At 39.7% G+C, this 22,564-nt stretch overlaps 1 protein-coding gene across 1 annotated transcript in view; it reads right to left on the minus strand.

Annotated features, from left to right (window-relative positions):
* Positions 1-19,658, minus strand: part of dscama (Down syndrome cell adhesion molecule a) — a 101,636-nt gene extending 81,978 nt beyond the window's left edge. The window contains exon 1 of the mRNA XM_015001131.2: positions 17,782-19,658. Coding sequence (XP_014856617.2) covers positions 17,782-17,824 — 43 coding nt within the window. The 5' untranslated portion in view covers positions 17,825-19,658. The remainder of the gene's footprint in view (positions 1-17,781) is intronic.
* Between the last annotated feature and the right edge of the window lie 2,906 nt (positions 19,659-22,564).

A 22,564-nucleotide genomic window follows, 5' to 3' on the forward strand; every position in this document is an offset into this window, starting at 1 on the left:
TATACATTAACCCATAAGAATTCAAGCCTGCTCATTTTATATTTACCTCAACCATACGACTTTAATCAGCTTATGCAAAACCTGTGCAGAGTATTCCAGTATTCCTGTAGCAATGAAATAAAAAACAAACCTCCATGGTGCTTCATCTTTCTGCCATATCACTGCGTTTCACTGCTTAGCCGTCTGCCACAACAACTTGGTTTCCTCCATTCGTTCTGGGTTTTATCACATTAAATTAGCTATTAGCCTTAACATGTCCTCCCTGCTCAAGGCTGATAACATTTTGAAACAGCAGGGTCTGATTGGCTCAGAGCCACACTGTGCCCCTTACCAGGTCAGAGATCTTTGTTGTGCTACGGCTTGCACTGAGGCATCAAGGCATTAGGGCGACTCCACTGGGGTAAGCTATAGCACTGAGTCACACTGACAGCTCATGGCAGGCAAATCAGGTAATTAAGGCACAACTCTGAAGGAGCCGCCTGGCGGAGGGGGGGGAGGGGCAAGGCCAGTTGATGTGGAAGGGTGGAGATTGGGTGGAGGACAGGCTGGTTTTCATGATGACATCCCAAACCTCCACCCTTTCCCCCGTCGCCCTAGGGGATTACACAATAAGCGACAAAGATAAGCACCGCACTGAGCATAGATGCGTGCATGCAAGAGTCCCCCCACTCTTCTAAATCAACGGTGCCCAATTTGCTCTCATGAATAATGTTAAGATCCCCATTCAGCGCTATGCAGCTGCCATGTAAAACCAATTTTACCTTCCTCTGATGTCAGCTCTCTGGAGGGCAAAATAAGAGTCACCTTTGAGTGGTCTATGGCAGTGAATGCTCATGTACATGAACGCCAGCAGAGCACAGTGACGTCCCCAACCACTTGTTACTTGGAAGACTTTGATCAAATATATATAACGAATGTGTGACATCAAAATGACTGAGGATGTTTTCACATCCCAAAAACCACTGAAGGAAACAGCATAAAAACATTTGAACACTGAACTTCCTTCTTTATGAAATTTAGGCAAAAATGGAGCGGTGTCAGATTTTAGTGGTTGTAGGATTTCTCTTTTGTCTTATTAATATAAAATATTAGCTCCTCTTTAATCCATGTCTGATCACGAGCCATTTCTCCTGCTAGTGCTAGACACCGTGTTTGATTTGGCTGCATTTACCCAGAATGCCCTGTGCTATAGTTCGCTTCCTGCTTTTGGAATGGTGCCCAATCACATATATGCATTCGGACTGAACCAGAGTTCACTCCAATCGAACAGAGATCGAGGTTTTGTAATCGAACCAGTTTGCTTGGCAAGCAAACTAGAGTTCAACTAAAGTGGACTAAACAGGGCTGAAGAGAACTCCAAACAATTGAACAAATGGACAGTGGCTGATTAAAGAAGACACCAGTCATTTTTGAGTTCGGACACAAACACCCAGTAGAGACCAGAGAAACACACGACATCGCAAGCCATGTTGGTTTAGGACTTTATTGGATCTATTGAATTGCACTATTGGGGTTGTGCACAACATCTGGATTGTTTACCTATGTACGATATATAAAACATGTTTTCACAGACAGTTGACCTTCTATTTTGTATTCAGGCACAACTGGTATCCAAATCTCCAGTAATTCAATATGTACTGCAGTGAAAACATACCAAAGTAGAACATTAAAACCGGGGTGTGCAGCGAACCATCATTTTTGCATACAACTACAACTCTAGGGGACACAGATAGTATTATCACTGGAACTTTTTCAACAGCAGCGTTTTGGAGAGTACTCTGTGTCACAGACTGGGAATATGAGACCAAGCAACCCTCTACACAGACAGAACGAGAAAGCAGGTTTCATTATCCAAAAGGTCTAAAACTTAAAAAATAAAAATAAAAACATCCACGTCTTTGAATTGGGGTTAACATTACATTATGAATTCTTATATCTCATAACATTAGTGAACATTTCGATTTCCTAGACAGATATACCTTTAAGGACCGTCGAAGGCTGATCAAAGACATCATGCACGTTGAAGTCATACTACTTGTATTTCAGAGAAACAAATATAGATGGTCTGACTGGGACAGAAAAATTGATGCATAGTCATGGTCACCAGTTTTGAACCCCTATAGTGACTCTTAAAGGGGCAGTGTTACGGGAAAACTTTGAGCTTTACATTATATTATGTTATTTCCTCATCAAAAACAGCTGCAGTTTCCAAGCTTCTGTGATTCTGCCTCACAGAGCACCCCTAACCCGCAACTTCCCCACTCAGCTCCTTCAGACTAGCCAGAAGCAAATAGCAAACACCTGGTGGAACTGCACATCTGCTGATGACCACGTCTGCACATCATTATACGAGCTACTTCTCAGTGCAACGTTGATAAAAACGTTAAATGGTTAATAGAGGAGTGATGTGATGACTTCCTGTAGGTGGAGTGTTGGAAAGGGCAGGATTTTTTAAAGAGACAGAGGCCAAATTTTAAGATGCTAAATGATTAAGTCACATTTCTTTTGTCATATTTGATATATACAGCATTTTTATAACAACTGAAGTTAACATAGTGAATTGATTGTGCTGTAAAATGGCACTATGTGCCTGGAAAACACATAAATCTGCACCTTTAAATAAAAGCAACCAGTGACAGATCTAATGACTTTTCTGACATTAGCGGAGACTGACGTGAAACCACAGTTCCTTCTTACTCTTTCCTACGAGCATCAGGCACTGCTTTGGGCCCCTCATCCACCCCGAGTTCTCACAGGTGGCCCAGTCCTCGCACAGCAGCAGCCTCCCAGATCCAGTCAGAGCTGCTCTCTCCTCGTCCAGACTGATAAATTAATCGTACATGTGCAAACCCGTCTGCTGAATGATCCCCTCACAGTCAGGGTGGGATGAAAATGGATTTCAATTTGTTTTAAATAAATCACTGTTCTAAAATAAATGTCTGCATTTCTGTTTTTGACCAATTTAGATTGTTAATGTAGACTACATACAAGAAAACACACCAGAGCAGCCAAATTTACCAGAAACTTTTCATCAATTTACTTCAATAAATGAAACCACGTTGTGAGCTTTTGAGGCAGATTGTTTTACCTCTGGGGAAAGCAGCTCTCACCTTTTATTTCCGGTCTGAACAGCTGAAAACTCAAGTTATTCCTGAGGCGGTGTTATACTTTATGTTTTCTGTGATAAACAAATACAGCTTAAGGAAAGACAAATAAAACGACCTGTTACATGTTTTACTGCTACTCATATTTTCCCAGTGTAACATTGCTTATTGTCTTTGGGACATCTCCAGACATCTCCAAGTCTAAGTGATAATTATCTACAAGATTTAAACTTCACGAAAATAATGGTTTTGCCCAGTTAGTTCCTAATGTGTGAACAAAAACAGTCAACACGGCAAAAACACAAAGTCTTATCAAGCGTTTTTGATCTAGTTTCTAGTCTAAATATATTATTAGTACAATTGAAATACCACAAAAGTGACTTAGAAGTAACTTTTTAGCAAAATGCAGGAGCTTGTTGAAGTCAATCATTTCTTAATATTGTTGAAAAACTAAATGACATAATCTGCCAGTGTAACAAGACATTTTAATTTATAATATGGGAAAATTTCTTGTTCCACTGGCAGCTTATTTTACTTATAGTTCTATTTCTCCCCGGTTTCTTAAAGAAAAGCTACTTTTAAATTAGCTTTGTTTGCACTAGAAGCTAGGCCAAAAACACTTGGTAGATTTTGTGTTTTTGCTGTGAATTTTCTTACCTTCCTGGTGATAACGGCCATGTTTTACACAGAACCCTGACAAGTTTATTTCCTAGCTACATTTTGTTCTTCATTCACCACATTAATGCATTTAACGCTCTGCAGCCTGAGGACTCAGAAGACGGACTACATTTTCTTTCTGACCGTTCTTTAAAAACACTTCCATTTCACTCACTAACTGACTTTGTTGCTTTCTCCAGCATTCCTGCGTGTGTGTTGCCATGGTTACGCTCACCGCTCACGATGGGCGTTTAGCGATGTTGATCCAACCACCTTGCTGGCTTTGGTGCAGAAACTTTGGAGACCTAAATTTCCTACCTCCGTTCAGCACCACCAGAGCCGCGTTTCACACAGAGCATTTTTGCTAGAGATGTCCTCTTTAGTCTCTGACTTTCTGAACCTTTCGACAGTACTTGACTTAAATTTGTATGTAATACTTTGAAGTGCGGCATACACTGTGCATGCTTTCAGAGAGTGGATGAGTGGCGTTATTTCTGTTTCATTAAAGATTCCACCCACATTTGCTCGCTCGCTAAACCACAGCCTGACTGAGCTGATGGAGGGGGGAAAAGAGACGGAAGGAGAGAGTGGATCAGGTAGGAAGAGGAGGACGTTAAACCCGGTGTGTGTGTTTGAATGGAGAGATTAGCTTAAGGAGGAAGGCTGACAACTTGAAGATAATCTACACTACTTAAGCGATGTTGCAGCACATACGTAATATAACCTGAGGCGCTACATGTTTAGTTCCAGTGTCGTTAATCTGCCAGAAACCAGCAGAAGAAGGTTTATAAAAGTTCACTTTTTATTGACTTCCTTTTCTTGATAAGTACGTTTGAGGCACAATAAGTTCGTTTCCATTACAAATGTGCGCAAAGCTTTGTGAATCTTAATGACGAAAGATCACAATTCTGCAATTGGGATTAAATAAGAATAAGTTTGTTCACGTGATCAGTTGTTGAAAAATATGCCATGTCATCATCGTCCAACTACTTCCTGTCGTCTTCTTTGTGGTTTGAGCCAGTGGCAACATCCGGTTGATCATGTGACTTGTATAATGTGAAAAAAAAAAAAAATAGATTTCCATTGCAGTTTTGTGAAATAAACCAATTTTGATGCGGCCAAAAAAAACTCCACCTCATCCTACCGCCTCAGCTTTTAATCAAAAAAAGAACGTTTTTTTTTTTTAATTGTTGTGTTTCCATTAAGCAAATTTCTTTTCAAAATGTCAAACTGCGCAATTACGAGGTCAGTGGAAACACAGTTTCTGATACGTCCAGGTTTTCCTTTCCCATAGATAGACGGATTGTGACCATAACTGTTTTAATTAATCCCAAGGCACCTAACATGCAAGTGGAAAATGTTTATGACAGCGCAATGTTCAGCTTGTCTGTCCACTCTTGGTGTCATCTGTTTAATTAAAGCTCATTCGTTCCATGAAAGAAACTTGTCACCAGCACTCGTTTTTCAAATTACAATATAATTGCAATAATAGCAGCTGCATTGTTAGGTCTCCCTTTTGCAATGCAGGTATAACCAGTAACATGCTACTGTAATCAGATTACTTTCTTATAAACTAATCAGTAAAGAAAGGGATTAAAACTGATCTTCAACATTATTGAAGATAAGGATGAGGTTTGGAAGTGTTTTAGACAAGGATCTAAATTATTTTCACAATTAATATTTGGGTAACATTTTCCTGATGAACCAGCTTCTGCAGCTGTAAATAGCTGCTCTTAATACACTGCCCACAAAAAGTACTGAACCAATTTGGACGTTAATATCCTTTTTACAAATTAGACATGAGCAACAAAAATCAGCTTTTGACCAAAACAAATTGGCAATTCTCCTTTAAAATCAAACAGAAAACAGATTATACAAAATATTGACATATATTAAAATGTAGCTTAAACAACAAGAACATGCAACTTAAAATAAGTGACTGTGTAAAATATTCACCCCCTTTCAAGTGACTGACCTAATTTAACGGAGGTCCAGCCAAGTGGCGCAGTGACGGTCTCAAGTAAATAGCATTATAAATACACCTGAGTCTGGAAAAGTCCATACACTGGTTAATCAGTATTCCTGGCTCCGATCACAGCATGAAGACTAAAGAACAGTCCAAGAACACAGACAACACATCTCAGTGCGTGTGCAGCAAAACGGAATCAGAGTTTCACAAAATCAAGTCCTCAAACACCTCAGCAGGAACCATCCGCTACATGCATCGAGCTTCTTCATGCTAACAGGTGATTGTTAAAAGACTTATCTGATTGTTGGTGCAGAATCTGGCATCTCACATGTGTAAAAGAAAGGTTGATGGAAAAATGTTCCTACTCAAGGTTGAGACAAAGAGTTTGAATAATATTGCATTGAAATGTTTTCTTTAAAAACACTGAATTGTTTTTTTTTAACTAGCGTTTTTTTCTCTTTCGTATATTTCTTTTACTAGCTTAAGTAACTGCTACAGAATGGGACAAGTTTTTATTTGGTTACTCAACAAATCGTCAGAATAATCAACAGATTACTTAATTACAGCCAATAAAAGGTACTAAAGGCAGTTTAAAATGTTAACTTCCAATCCTCCCTTTTGGCAATAAATTAGCTCTCAGACTCGCTGAACGATTCTGCATTTATAGAAAGTCTAGAAGAAAACAATTTGAATGCTTCTCAAGTCTTTTTATTATAAGATAATTCAACTAACATCAGTGTCAGTGGGGTCACAGCTTCACAAACACCAGAGATCAAAAAATTGGCCACAAATCTCTGATTGGTGCATATTATTTTGATTTGAAAGTCCTTGTGATGCTTTCACGGCATCAGAAGGTTCTAGCTTAAGAAGAATTACTTCAAAGAAACAGATTTTCCTTTTAATAAAACCACTTTGCTTCTTGTTCATGTGAAGCCTCAGTACAGTGCATGCTATCTACAGGAGACAAAGAAAGAGGTAAAAAAATAAATAAAAATAAAACAAAAAACAGGACGCAGGTGACAGTGGAGGGCAAATCAAAGTCCTGGGGTTAAGAAAGGATTGTGGGTCAGATGACTTTCCACTGTCAGAGCCCCTCCCATCTTCAGCCTCCCATTTCCCTCAAATGCAACAGGATTAATTCCTCACTTACTTCCACCATGCGAAACCAACAGAGTACATTCTGAATTCGGGTGGATCTATATCCTGCTTTTATGTTATTCATAAAGTAAGCGAGATCACTTTGTCTGCATTTTCCTTACATCACGGTGCATTAGAAGCCCACCGTGTGATTTGGGAATATGGTTTAGAAATCTAATCATTTAGCGCTGTAGCAGGGAGCCTGACGTACCGCTATAATAAATCACCCTGATGGATACACTGTCAGCTGAGAGCAACAGAGACAGACGCTACTGAGAAAATGGCAGCTGTCTGCATTAGCGCTGCACTCAATCTGCAGAGAGATGAGAAGCGGCTTTCATTAACCGCCGTGTTTCCTGTGATAACGAAGCCGCAGCACATCAAACCGGGGGTTTCGCTCACGGCCGCGCCCGCCTCCCATCGGAGCCCAGCGCGCATCCCTCATCCCGTCCGACACCTGGGTCGGCGGCGACAGAGGGCCCGGCAAACACCGCCAGGCAGCAAATAAAAAAAGAAAAAAAAACACACAGCAACGTTTTCAGAGCGTTTAGTGCCCGGGATTAATCAAATTATAATTTAATCATCTGATCAAACAGCAATTAGCATAATCACTTCTGGGTAAGGCCTGATAGAGCGTAGACTGGAGCGGGATGGAGCTGGGGGGCTAACAGCGCTTTAATGAAACATTCGGCAGAATGTTTGAAAATGTTACACATTCCCGGCTGCGAGAACGGAGCTGGATTAGGAATGCTAATCGAGGGTTTGGCTCTGCGTAATGAACATGTCCAGTAAGGCAGTCAGTGGGGCACGAAATCAGCCCCAGAGTCTCCGACTTTTTCTTGCTCATCATCTTCTATGTGTCAGCTGCAATTTTGTAGATGAAAGTGAACGTATTTTGTCCCAGACGTACCGTAACGGAGCAGAAGTAAAGACACTTAACTAGGAAAAGAGGTAAATCTTGTAAATGAAGAAGGTGAGAACAGTAGCTGCATTTCCATTGGACAATGTTGACATTTCAAAAATAAATTAACTTAAAAGAAATACACCACATTTTGGAAAAAAAAACTGTTTTCAATTAAAAAAAAACGTTTTGGCACTAGCATGAGGTGTTTTTTTTTTTTTGTTTGTTTTTGTTTTGGTTGTATCAAACTTAGTTAATTTCTGCAAAACTGCAATGATAACATCACGAGTCACATGATCAACAACCAGATGTTGTCGCTGCATGGCAGAAAACAAACAGAAGACGGCAGGAAGTAGTCCCTGTCTTACAGAGATGTGCTTAATAAACATTTAACAAACCTGTTTGAGGAAATTAAATAATCCAGCAACACGTTTTAATCAAGTAATCAACACGTTTCCCAGTAAGAGAAATGGATGGACACTAAATTCCATTTTATACTCAGTGTTTTAGCGATTGAAAAACTGAAGAAAGCACAATGAATCCTACATGGCTACATTTAGGTTCATCACCAAACTTTATTTCATGACAGGTTCAACTAAAATCTGTCTTTTGTGAGAAAAAGAAAATCAAACAATGAAGAAAAAGTGACCGGGTCCTTCATTTACAACAACTACCTGCTTGGTCGCAGCATTGACCTACTGCCCTACTTTATGTAAAAGTCCACAGACATAAATAACACACCTAATTGTTATCCTGTTAAGTCACCTTTCCTTTTAGCGCATGACTGGACCAAGTTGCATTTTCAGAACAGGCAGAACACCACAGAACATTTCACAGGCATTCAACTAATGAGGCTTGCCATCACGCTGAACTTTAACCTCTCTTTATCCTGAGAGACACACAAGCCAAAATTCAGTGACAGGAAGCTCTACTGTTTCTGTTTGCAACTTTGTTGTTAACTGTTTGCAAAGATTAGCAAATAAAGCAAACGTCTTTGCTTCTGAATCGCCTCGTGGGTTGAAGTTAGAACGAGAACTGCAAGAAGCAGCTACCAACGGGTTCCTCGCCCAACCCAGCAACCCAATGCCACGCCCCTCCCTACATATGTCTTGTCAGCCATATTGAGAACCTGTATTAAGCATGACTTAGTGATCAGTTATACACTGAAGATTGTAAAAGTTACTGTATCAAAACTGCAAAACCTCGCCTTCATACCTCTCTTACATGTTAAATTCCTCTATTGGCCCTTTTCCAAAAGCACCTAGCAGCACGGCTAGACTCGACTCGACTCTACACACAGTTGGCAGCGTAGTGACTTTGTTGCTATATTTAGCAACATTTTTTTTTTTTTTTTCAAAAAGGCAGCTGGAGATAAATCTAGCAACTTTTCTCTACGTTATTGGAGATTTTGGCAACAGCACATGAAAGAACAAATCGTACATCGGCAGCGAGAGCTGCACTGAAACCCTCCCACCCCGACAGCTGCAGGTGGTCAATCTGACAGCAGCCTCATTGGGCAGGAAACCCAGCCTGCAGTCAGGGCAGAGAGGAGATCAACTCCATTCCATGTATGTGCAAAGCTACTGCTGCTCCCACTCTGATTTACAAAGAATGTAAATATAAATATAGTATTTTTATGTTGCCTAATGTTTTTTTTTTCACTGAAACTGCCACACTAAAATTAATTTATGCTTTTGATTCACACATCATCAAGCCACTTGTAGGACAGCCAATAGCTGTAGTAACTACACAGTTTAAGTGGTTCTCTGTTATGATCAAGTTACGGTCCTGGGTGGGTTTTTCATTTAGCTGGGTGACTCCAGAGTCTAAAGTATCGTGAGGTGATCTGTACCCGACACAAAAACAAAACACAACCCAACAACGGAGGGCATGTTGACTATTCGGCTCAGTCTGTGGCTTTTTGTCAGACTCACTTGTGACTTTTTACAAATGGCGTGTTGGTTTATGGTAAGGGAGTCGCCCTTATGACTACACCCTCTAGCCAATCAGTGACCAACAGTCTTTTGATGCGTCTTCAGCCCGACTCTGCACCCTTGGAATCCCAGCGAAGCAGGTTCTGAAAAATGGGCCTGGTACCACACAATCATTGCACGTGAGAAAACCTTTATAACTGCACAGAGCTGAGTAAAGACATGAAGAGTGGAAAAATGAGCAAGAGAAAGTCATTAAGTGAGAATAATTTTCATCAGCTGTGTCGAGTAATGGCTGAACACTGCGGTATGGAAACTAATTTTATCTTTTTTTTAATCTTTTTCATTTTCTTTTTTTTTTCAAAATCTCTTTCTCTTTCTTACCGTTTATTCAATGTCACATGCTGCTCTTATTTTTTTCTTTAATTATGTAAAGCACCTTGAAATGCCTTGCTGTTGAAATGTGCCTTACAAATAAAATTTGATTGATTGATTGATAAGGCATGTTTTACTTTGTGTTTTAAGGCAGGAAATTGTGTTTTAAAGATAAATTTGGCAAGCTACAATCAGCAACTCTGACCAGCAGCAGACTGCAGGCTAGATATCCGACCCAAAAGCCCAGTCAATTAACCAGCTGATATTAACTTTGTATGTCTGTGTTATTTGATAAAGATATATTAGGGGTTAGTTCCAGACTTCTGCAAAATTATTTATCAAAATCAAAACACTGGCAATTAAATACCTTAAACATTATTGTAACTGCGACAAAATGTTCCATTGTTTTTGCAGCAGGTGGAATGACTGCTAAAACGTTTTTTGTTTTAAATTTTGGTGGTTTACCACAAAATTGGTAAACTGTAAGCAGTTTTGTTAAATACTGTTTTGGAAATGTAAAGATGCTCAGGTACAGGCTCCCAGTTGCAACATTTTTTTAAAAATTACATTTTTAATCGACCTGACCCAGAACTTTGTCATCACCATTTGGTAAAAATAAATATAAAATGATTTTTAAAATACCCTATTAGTGATATTTTTACTCAATTTACAGACAAATGCTTCTCAAGATATAAAATAAATATTATTTAAAACAAAAAACAACAAAAAGTCCATCTGACGGAGTTGACAGTGCATGACGGAGTTGACACAGAACTGAAGGTGGTGACAAACTAGTGAGTAAAATGAAAAACTTGGTACATGTGAAGTAATGCAATTCATGTAAAATACATTAAAATGAATTAGTTGCACATTTAAGTGAGATTTGACAACAATTTAACTGAAAGAGTCAGAAAAACTCTGACGGAGTTGACATCTGACGGAGTTGACGAAATGCCAAACTACCTCAATTTATATGATGTTATTCTGAAGGAGGCCATATTGTAGCTCGTCAGGTCCATGAAATCTTTACATTATAACAAAATTAAGCTTTTATTTCGCAAAATTTCATCAAAGTTTTGTAAATTGTCAGTTATGGAGTTGACACATCATGGTTGTGACAAACAACTTAGGAATAAAACAGAAGAAAAAACTAAAGAATAACTTAAGCTAACCGGAGCTAACTAGCCCTCCTAGCAAAGGAAGAGAAAAGACGACGTCATGGGGTCCTCAGAAGTTCTGGTGCCCCCCAATAATGCCTGATTTTTTTACATTCTTTTCATTTCTGACGGCGTTGACAAAAACTAGGGACAAATTTCAACGGAGTTGGAAAATATCTAAAAATTATTTTTAATTCAATTCATTGATACTTTTATAATTATTTATGTGACTACTTATACTTAATTGTCATAATATATAATTTTAGTATTTCTTTAATTGTTTTAAACTATTATAATGTATTGAGTTCTGCTGTGGGACAAGGGGTTTTACAGGCATCATCCACCGACTACAACATTTAAAATAAAAAAATATTCAGCAAACACCAGGAAAATATTCATTGTTGTGCTCACATGACCCAGGTTAGTTGAGTCAGATATTTGAAAAAATATATATTTTGTGTATATTTTATTCAAATTTTGTGCTTTATCCATAGGACCTGCTATGTCCCCATTCTCAAGAATCACTGATTTACAATAACACGAACAAAGAATAAGGACTGTGTCACCATCTTGTTTCTGGAAGAAAAAGAAAACAAGCCGATTTGATCCGACTCTCTGAGCTTTAGATGCAAAATAAGATGATCCGTCTCTGCGTGTCCCATCTTCCCCCCATTGCCTCCCCCTCTTTTTCTGCCTCACTACACACTATCATCTCCTTAAGCATTCCAGTCTGGGTTAAATGAAACCTTTAACAGTTCAATGTGCATCCATTAACATATGCTTGAGTCTGCTCACAGCCAAGTCGAGGCACACGTACGCACTGCGGAGCCTCAAAGAAACCAAAAAGAATCCTGACCCGACGGCACCAACAAATCCCGAAGTGATTAGTCCGCCGCTCTGTCCACGAAAAGAGTGAGTCACTAATCCTTTCTGATGTCACATCATCAGCATCTTATTAAAACAAATAAAAATGGTCCTACTTCTTACTGCCACCTAGAGCCCCCGCTATGATACTTCTCATGTTTACAGAAGGATTAAAGCCTCTTTAATTTATTCGTCGTCATGAGCAGTCTTAAATAAAAACCTGAAAAGTGACTAAGAATGAATTATTGTGTCCGGTTTTAAAATAATAACCTGTTTCACAGTGTTCTTGTATATAACCAATGGAAATATGACCACCATTTTTCTCAGACCGAGCGTTTTGAAGCTTTGCTCCCCGTGGCCTACATTCAGTTGACTGGTGTGCTGATTTTAAAGTGCGACTGAAGAGCTGAGCTCGGCTGTTGTTTGCTGATGTGTGTTGCCGCGACTCTGTCAACCCTTCCTACCTCTATGTGAAGTGACAGATGTAAACCAAAAGACGTGGGTCTTCAGAGACCCACTTTCTCTCTGGCCCTCGTGTGACCTCTAAACATCCTTGTTTCGACTGGTGATAGTTGTTTAAAACCGTAAAATAGAACAGAATGCGGAATCTAAGGGTAATAAAAAATATTGCTGTGAAATGAACCGTCAAGCGGGCATCATCGTCTGTAGTGTTGCTACTATAAAATGTTTTCTATCAAAGTGGCTGCCCTGGGTTTCTGAAAAATCAAAGTTGCTATCCTGTGGTTTCTTAAGAAACCTTACCGAGAAGTTTTCCAAATAATATTGATGAATCATAATTTATTAAACAACCGTGTTTGACACAATCGGCAAAGTTCAAGTTAACTTTGTTTGTAAACATTAACTTATGTAGGCAATTTCAAATTCAACCAGAAAACATGGAAAAACATCCAAGAAAAATTGGGCTCCTGCTTCTAAATATTACAATCGTCTAAGTTTAGCTACTACATGTAAAGCTGCCTGTTACTAAAATATGTAAAAGCCCATTACTGTAAACTTGCTATAGAGGTAGCTGAACTCAAGTTAGAAGAAAATTACTTTTCTGTCTTTAGCTAGTACAAAATAATCTGGAAAAGTCAGAACCCTAAAAATCATAATAATAATAATAATATAATAGGATTAGATGCACTTTTAGTAGCTTCTGACCAGATATGAGCAAAACTCTGACACATTTCTAACACCAGTGCATCAGTACCTGCAGCCGTGATTAGATGCTGAGGTGAAATCTAGATACGTGAATCGTTTGTTCTGGTAAAATCTGATCATTTTGATCAAACATTGGGTTTGTTAATTAACTCCTGTGAGGCTTTTCTTCTGCCGTCCTTCCAGCAGCACATCAGTATTATTTCTCAGCACTACCACCTACAGTTTGGAAATAGAACTACAGCAAGCCTGCCAAAAATAAAAGCTGAAAGTGCATCTTTAGTCCATTTCACCCTAATCATACGAGTATCTTCTGTCAATAGTTTTGAATTGTAAGTCTCTTTTTTTTTTCTTAGTAAATCAAAACTTTTTTTTTCCACTTTAATTTAAAAAAAAATAACCACTTTTTGTATTCTGTAAAGGTCGAGACATTTTCCATGATGAACAGTGTCAAAGAGATTTAGCTATTCTTTAATATTGAGAATCTGGAAAATAAACTTTTTGCTTTCTACTAAGATACCAAAAAGCTGAGAATTACACTTTTAAGGCAGAATTTTCATAAAAGTCAGATTTTCATTGATAGGGAAAATAAGACAAGATCCTCCTGTGATGAAAGCCTTAGGCTTAACTGCATCTCATGTGACGTTAATATATCGGATTGCAGGAAATGTATCGATAAACATATTGTATCGTTCACAGAGCACAGATACCCGACCCAGTAAGATCCTCACTTCCTAAAGTGCTTACATTAGTCTTGTTCTCCAGGATTAAGAACTGATGGGGAAACAAATTAAACACAAATCTGTCAACATGCCAGAAACACATTCAGTATGGAACAGATAGGGGTGGGCAGTGATCACACCGCTTATCGTGGTAAGAATCTGATTTATCGTTGCCTCCAATTAATGACGTTAAATGAAAGGACAAACTGACAGTATTATCGGAAAGGTTATTTTTTACCATTTTCTCCACTTGTTTGTTCTACGAGAGCATCAATAAATATCAGAACATTTGAAAATATGATTAAATGTAGTTACTGTATGCAGCTTGGTGACATAAATCACACTTCTGTAAGTAATTGACATCCTAAAGAAGCCTATTTCAAACTGGAATGTTTTTTCAAGATCAGGACTTGTGTTTGTGGTGCTCTGAAGAATGTACAATGCAGTAATATACATATACAGTTACCTAAAAAAAAAAAAAAGCAATCAGTTTTTTATAATAATTTTTATCATTATCGCAATAGCACCACAAAAAAATCACAACAAAATCCTAAGTCTGTACCATCCAACCATAGTAACACATCATTTGACCAATCACTGTGATCAATAGGTTCCTTGGAGCCAATCTAGGAACACAGAAGGCCATTTCTAAGATATTTTCATTCCAACCTTGTCTCCTGTCTCTGGGCTTCTCTGACTCTGATGTTCCCTGTTTCTATCGGGATCAGTCTAACTACTGATGACAGACAACTCGGATGCATCTTCCTAACATGAACGACCCAATAAATAGTTCACTTTGCAGAGACTGTCACTAACCCCAATGCAGTGAAACAACAACAACCTAAATTCTACTTTATAACATGATGAACTTATAATAAAAGATCTAATCTCTACACAGAAAGCTAAATTTGGACACAAATGTATTCAAATGCCAACAGAGGATCTCCACTGTATGTTTACAGAGCTTATTAGGGTCTGGTGGAGCATCCGCTTCAGCCTCGTCCCCGTCCCCGGCAAGGCTGGGCAAAAAAAAAAACATTATGCCACTTCCTCCATTCTGTCGCCTAATAACCAGAATATTTTGTTCCTATTACATTTATGGTTTTAATAGGCGCTTTTGCGAGAGCACTTCAAAGGCTCGAGCGTCGCTGAAGTGAACTCCACAGCAGCTTTCACTCTCTGCAGCAGTGGATTGTTTATATGCGCTGGAGATGAGCTTGCAAATGTGTCCTCAAATTGGCAAATAGCAATTCGGAGCTAAACGGGGAAGAGGCGATGTGGGGGGTAGGGGGGATACGTGTGATGGGCTCACAAATGCTCATTGCAGAGTTAGATTTTTTTCTTCTTCTTCCCTCATGAAAAGGCATAACAAAATATAAACAAATCAATGCAATCATTGAAGCAAATCAGACCAAGAGTGAAAGATAATCATCGTGTAATTGCAAGGAAGGAGTAAAAGGGCTGTAATATAGCGGAAAGCGTTGCTCGGGTCACCTGAACGGAGTGCAGTGTTTTTCTCCTGCCCAAAGCCCACACTGCAGCAGCACTCATTACCTGGGTCTCCATAGAGACAACCTCAGCAGCCCGCACTGGACCGGAGCTCTAAAAGCTTTCATTTCATAGAGCTGCAGCTCTCAGTCCAGAAGAGGTGCAAAATAATAATAATAAAAAAAGAAAAAAAAAAAACATTCTGATGGAGGCTGCTCACCAGCCTCTTAATCTCTGCAGGCCTATTCAAGCACAACAAACAGGCGGCAGAAACAAAGCTATCAAAGATCAGCAGTCATAGCTTCTTATTGCAAATGAAAGAAAAGGAGTGAAAATACAAAGGGAGGCTTGTTTATGGTGCATCTGGGTGTTTCATTATTAAAAAAGAAAAAGAAAAAAAAGCTGCGTTTAATTCTTCGACTCGACACAGAAGGTCAGCGTCAAACAGAGCTAGGTTTATATATATATATATATAAATCTAGCATTTATCACTATTGCACGACTGGCTGTGTCTGCCGTTCAAAGTTTTCCTCTAGGTGTCTGTAGCAGCAGCCATTTTGCAACACTGTTGCCTGGACCAAAGAGACTGAAAAAGCCATTCACAGCAAAGCAAACAGAGGGATTTTTTTTTTTAAGCTCGGTACAGAGAGACAGTCCTGCAGCAACCAGCGGCGTCCTCTTTTGTTTCCAGAATCTGTTTCCAGAAAATCATGTTTGCTTTTTTTTTTTTTCCTACGTCTACCCCCTGCAAATAAATAATGTCCGTCTTCGCTGAGCCCTTAGCATGGCCACAAAATGGTTTGCCTGTCATGTTTGCTTGACGCATCGTCCTCTGATCTCAGTCCACACTCCGGCCACTTTTAACCCCTTTCTTTCAATTTTTCCTCCCAGAAGAGCTTTTAAACAACCTCCTTTTCTGTCTAACTGATATCTGCCCCCCAACACACGCACATCCCACCCACTACACCACTGTCCCCCCCCCCCTCACAGCCTCCGCCTTTCCTCAATTCTTGTATTCGCCATAACAATCATAATAAAAAGTAACCCTTATTCCAAAGTGAGCAGAAAGCTTCTTATCCAGCCCGTCTTTCGAGGACTTTGCTGCGCTCAAAAACGACACCTAAATTCATTTAGTGAGATGTGCACTTAGGCAAGGGTTGTAAAGGGCTTGTCTTCTTTTTTTTTTCTTTCCCCCCCAATTCAAAATGACTCCACGTCTGTGCTTCTAATATGGCGGGTGCAATGCCGGAAAAAAAAAAAAAAAAAAAAGAAAGCGCAGACAACCTATGTATTCGTAATTCTTAAGCTACACACTGGATGTTGCAAGAAAAACAAATAATAAAAAACAAACATGGAAACATGCAATCCCATGTTACAGCAATTTATTAACAACCTAAAACAATAAAAATGCATGCATGTATTTTTGATAATGGATGTAAATAGATCACATTTCCACCAAAACACTTGCTTGTTTCCAGACTCAATTTATCATGTTGAATTCAAACAATTATTATTGTTCTAATTATAAGGGGGGCTCAGGGGCACAACTGATTTGTCTGAAATAAATTAGAAATGCGGCTTCAAGATTTAAACAATTTGCTGATTCCACCAAGAAAGCACTGAAGTATAGAGGAAAAAAATCATTTCCCAATTAATATCCTTTCATGAGGCAGGTTTTATAAGTAGAAATTGATTATTTGCTGTTGATTTGCAAACAAATGCAGGAAAAGCCACACAGACTGAGGCCCTGTGCAGGTTTAGGATGGGGAATAAATAATCGCCTTCAGAAGCTGCTAATAATGAAGCTAAATAATTGTTAGATGTCATTCAAACCTTAAACTTAAGGTTTAATTGAGGAATTTAAACAATATTTTTGGAAATACATAATGTTGCTTCTGCAGCACAGGCTGCACCTATCACCAGCCTACATTTTTTTTTCCATTTTTTTTTTTTGCTTCTCTCTCCTCTCTTTCTGCTTCACTTCTCCTTTCATAAAGGGTTATTTGTAAATGTTGAACCTGCAGAAATGCTGGAACAATTTTACACTTGAGCTCCATGAGGGCTCCTGCGGACTGAACTGTCAGCCTACCCCCCCTGAGCCCATAGCCTGTGTCAGGACATAGCAACAGCCTGTTCCTCATCCGTTCGATTAAAAAGCACCACTAAAAAATAAATAAAATAAAAAAAATTTAAAAAGAGGAAATAATCGAATTTTCTCCGCAGACCTGCACCGGCACCGTGCAGGCTGCGGTTCGATAACGCTGCGATAATTAGGCTAAACTTGAAGTTCCGATGTGCGCATAAGCATCACTCACCATTCAAGATGCACTGGGAAAAGATAAGAGCCAATATCCACATGCCCCGCTCCGTTCAATATCCAATCTTAATGCTTTTTCTTCTTCTCTCCACGCACTCTTTCTTGTTTCTCCGTTTTTTTATTTTTATTTTTATTATTATTATCCCTTCAACAAGTCAGTTGCAATGAAAGAAAGCGGAGCTTGCAAATCTCTTTCCCTCTCTCTCTCTCTTCTCTCTGTGTCTCTCTCTCTCTTTCTCTCTCTCCCTCAATCCTGCACGTTGAGAAAAAGAAGAAGAAGAAGATGAAGAGGAGGAGGTTAGAGCTTCTTCCTGCTGGTGATTGTCTCCTGGTACAGCCGCAGATATTGTATAAGATCCACAACTGTAGCGTCTCTTCTGCTTCTGCCCCCCTCCACACCCTACGCCGCCGTTTGGACTTGACCGCACCAGACCGCACCGCTCCGGGCCTCAGAGCAGCCGTCCGCCCGTATCGGAGCGCTGCTCTGCGGGGAACATGAGCGAGCTCGGCTCGGTGCGCTCCGGTCCAGGTGAGCAGTGCCGACACCTCCGCTGCTGCTGCCGCTGAGTCAGAGGCTGGAGACGCATAGGACAAAGTACCTGTTTTTTTGTTGTTGTTTTTTTTTTTTTTTTGCGCACACCCAACTACAAGAGCAATAAAAAACAAACAAAAAAGCCCTTAAAAAATAAGGAAAATAAATATGAGATTTAAAAAATAAAATAAAATTAGAAGCGTGAAGCCAGATGCGTCATCCCAGCCGTTAGAGGGAAAAGTTGGAAAGAAGAAGAAGAAAAAAAAAATCAAGAGGATGGAGTTGATTGTTAGCTGCGCTGGAAACTCTTTCTCTCTTCTTCGCCGCCTCTCTCCGTCCGCGGAGCAACAAGCACACGCATCTTCCACGCACACACTGCGCACTGCTGTGGTTCCCTGCGCTCAGAACCTGCCCTGCCTCAGAGCGCGCTGGAATAAACCCGCGCCTCCTTCTCCGCAGACGCTTTTGTCCCTCTCCATTGCCTTAAAGGTGCAGGGGTGGGGAGGGGGGAGCGCGCAGCTGAGCCTCTGAAGGAGCGTTAGAAAGGGGAAAAAAAAATCTTTTTTTTTTTTTCTTCTATATCACAGAGATGACGGATCAAGGTGCCCCACTCAGAGGCAGGGCTGCTTTAATAGGTGAGAGAGATCTAGCAATTCAGGACGTCCTTCTGTTTTTTGTTTTTTCCTTTTTTTGCTGGCACTGCTCGTGTGTAGGGCTGGAGGAAGGAGGAAGGGGGGTAGTGATGTAGCCTACACCTGACTTGATGCTATGGAAGCATTTAGGAGAGAGAACAAACAAAAAACACATGCTAAATTACCTTAATTGGGGAGAGATCTAAATCCCGACTTTAAAATAAATGTGTTGTTTGGATAATTTATGACTCCCTGGGGCAGTTTTGGGTGTGTGTGTGTGTGTATGTGGAGGGGGAGGATCCTTCCAGCTGTAACCCCCTTGCATTCAATAATTGACCTTGACAAATATGAGTAGCAATCCCCCCCTCTGCAGCAGGGGGCATCAAACAGCAGCCATGTCAGACCCACTCCATGACTTCTGGTCCATTCCAGCTCCACATGATGACTGAGGGGGGTGGGGGTATGAGAGGAGATCCACATGCACACTAACTGCCTAAACCGCGAGGTAAATGTTGATTATTTGAAATAATTAGAGGTGACCTCCACATTAACATATCACAGCTAGTAATGAGCAGGTGGCTCTTTGGGAAATAGACTGGCGTGATGTACAAAGGCGACTTCCTGGCAATTAATATTTTCCACTAAAACTCCGTACTTCACAGAATGAAGTAAAAAGAATAATAATTGATTGTGCTGCGATCATTGTACTGCAACCCGAAACTAAAACGCCGGCTCAGTTTTAAACAACAGCATCCTGTAAAAGTTTTTTTTCTCCTACTCTACAACCAAGCAAGTGATCATCCTCAAACCTTTTAGTTCCTCTAGCACGGTCTGTTTATTTGCAACTTTAACAACACTGACTCCAGATATGAACTGATATTAGGATGTGAAATTATTGAATCTTTTCTGTTCCAACAGCGCTACTTAAACGCTACTAGGAATGCATAAAATCTATTATTCTTTTTTACAAATATCTTCTAATAGGCTTTCTTGCGTTGAAATCAATAGTCAATTTCACCTTTATTCGTCACTGTGAAGCTTCAGTTGTTGACTGTGTTTTCTATGACTTTGTGTATTTGTGGTTTTATGATGTAAAGCACTTCGAACTGCCTTGTTGATGAAACATGCCATACAAATAAACCCGATTAAACTTAATTGATTGATTGATTTCTTTGTTGAGAAAAATGTAAACTTACTTGCATCTTAATTAACCTTTGTTCCAACTACTCTCATTGTGCTGTAACCAAGTTTGGGACTTTAGCGTGTTCATTTCGATAAAGAAATTACATAGATCTTGACGTGTTAAAAATTTGAATGCAGTTAATTGCTCCCCCCCTTTTTTTCTAAATACTAAGGTTCCAGCCTGAACAATTTTGAATTGTTTCTGGTACACCCTCAAATCAGGCACACACACGCGGCATTCGCAAACGAAGACGATGAACGGCGAAGCCGCTTGTCTTGGCCCACTGAGGGCTAATTTTTACATCAAAAAACAATCTGATGGGAAGCTGGAAAAGACCGTTGTTGTGTTGGAGTTGTGTTAAAAGGAGTTGGCCTTTAACCAAATTATTCAGGCCTAAAATAGCATCTTTATGCAAAACACCTTGCACGTTTTTTTAATAGAGAAATGTGGGGTTTATGGAAAAGTGTGTTTAATACCTACTTTTAGGATATTTTCAAAAGATACTTTTTATCTGACAAACCGAGTCGCATCAGAACACATTTCCTGATTTGTTGAACGCGACTGTACACTGGAGAGGAGAGGCTGATTAACAAGCCAAGACCCAACATGTGTGTGTTATAAGAATGTTATAAGTGAGAGTGTCTAAGTTGTACATCAAAATTGGGCAAATTCAATCTCAACAACAGTGTATCTGCCTAGCATGGCTGTGGTAGCATCATGCTGTGGGGCTGTTTTTTTTTTTTGTTTTTTTCACAAAACTCACGAGAGATATTTTTCATCCGTTATTACAAAAAACTCAGTTGATTACAGAAACTACGAAGGCAGGATTTCACCAAACGACGAAGCTTTTTAGAAGTGCAACGCAAAAACAAACAAACAAACAACACTTGCGACATCTCCACAACCCAGTTACGCTAACTAGCCCCAACCCTAAACCCAGCCTCATATCTGTCTCATAGATTCAGTATCCACACCAGACATGATTTTTTTTTCTTTCCACCAGGAATGCACAACCTGCCACCGCCTGTCTGGCCCCTGCATACGCTCCCAGCCAGGCGTCCCCCAAAATAAAACCGATTATTATCACTGCAGCCACCAGGCGTAAGAGAGCGCGGATGAAACATGCAGTGCTTCTCTGTGTGTGTGTGTGTGTGTGTGTGTGTGTGTGTGTGTGTGTGTGTGTGTGTGTGTGTGTGTGTGTGTGTGTGTGTGTGTGTGTGTGAGTGCGTGCGTGCGTGCGTGCGTGCGTGCGTGTGTGTGTGTGAGCAAGTAGTGTTTGCTTCAGTGTTTGTAAAGATTATACCAAATCCCCCCTCATTGTGCACAGCTCTAATCTGCAGATTGGTGCTGTACAATGCCCTCTATCCATTTTTAAACACATTACTGTTTGAAACCCTGCTTTCTTTATTTTGTTCCAGCCGACTGACAAACCAATCCGATGCATCCCACCAGCAAAACAGATCTCCGCGTACACACCTACATCAAATGCTTACTAATACTGCTCATTATACATGTGCACGCCAAAGGTAGATTTTTCTGCTGTTTATTTTTATTAAGTTAAAGTTTGCTTCCTAGCAGGCCATAAAATGCCTCAAGTACAGACATGTTATTTCTAATGAATGTTTGGACTGCCACATTTGGATTTCATTCCCTTTAGCTGAGTAGAAAATGTTTTCAGATCCAATCCTCTGCTGCCAATTTTAACAAAATCAATCCAGAGTTTTAGCTCAAAGTATTGTTTGGAAATCAGCTGCAGCATTCATACTTCACCAAATGGCCTTCCACCCACTCAAAGTTGAATAAAAACACATTTGAAATGGCAATCTTGCTTGTAAAATTAGATTTTAGGATCCTCACAACCCATATAGATTGTACTAGGAACCACTGAGACGTCCCTTTAATTCATTGTCCTTAATTTGTTTTAACATTTAATGGCTAAACCACATAAGTTGTGCAGAACAGGGTCCTCCATTACTGCGTTTTCTCCGTTTAGGACAGAGAGCTGAGCAGAGAGCAAGCATTTCATTTTACTCTGATCAAATCAAAGCTCCAAGTCTATTCAGCAAAACAACTTTTTTTCTGTATGTTTTGTCAAGCCTGATTACCAGATATATCCTACAAGCTCTAATTTTGAAAGACTCAGTTCAGTATCGAAAACAAAACAAAAATTAAAAAAAATAAATAAATAAATAAATAAATCAGGATTGGCATATTCCTAATTCCAGAAATCCATAGCTGAACTGTCACCAGAACTGTCGATAGCAACAGCAGGATTTTGTTATCCAACATTCAGAAATCTCAAGCATTCCTCCCCAAGTGATCTGATCCACTTCCAAATCGTTCTTGTTTTGTATTGTTTATCTAAACTTTCAGCCATATGCAGAATGGTTCTCGCCGGCGTTTATCCCGGCGGACGCTGTACAGAGATTGGATT

Source organism: Poecilia mexicana, unplaced genomic scaffold (assembly GCF_051168715.1).
Source record: "Poecilia mexicana isolate PSO_F unplaced genomic scaffold, ASM5116871v1 scaffold_14, whole genome shotgun sequence".
Classification (NCBI taxonomy): Eukaryota; Metazoa; Chordata; class Actinopteri; order Cyprinodontiformes; family Poeciliidae; genus Poecilia; species Poecilia mexicana.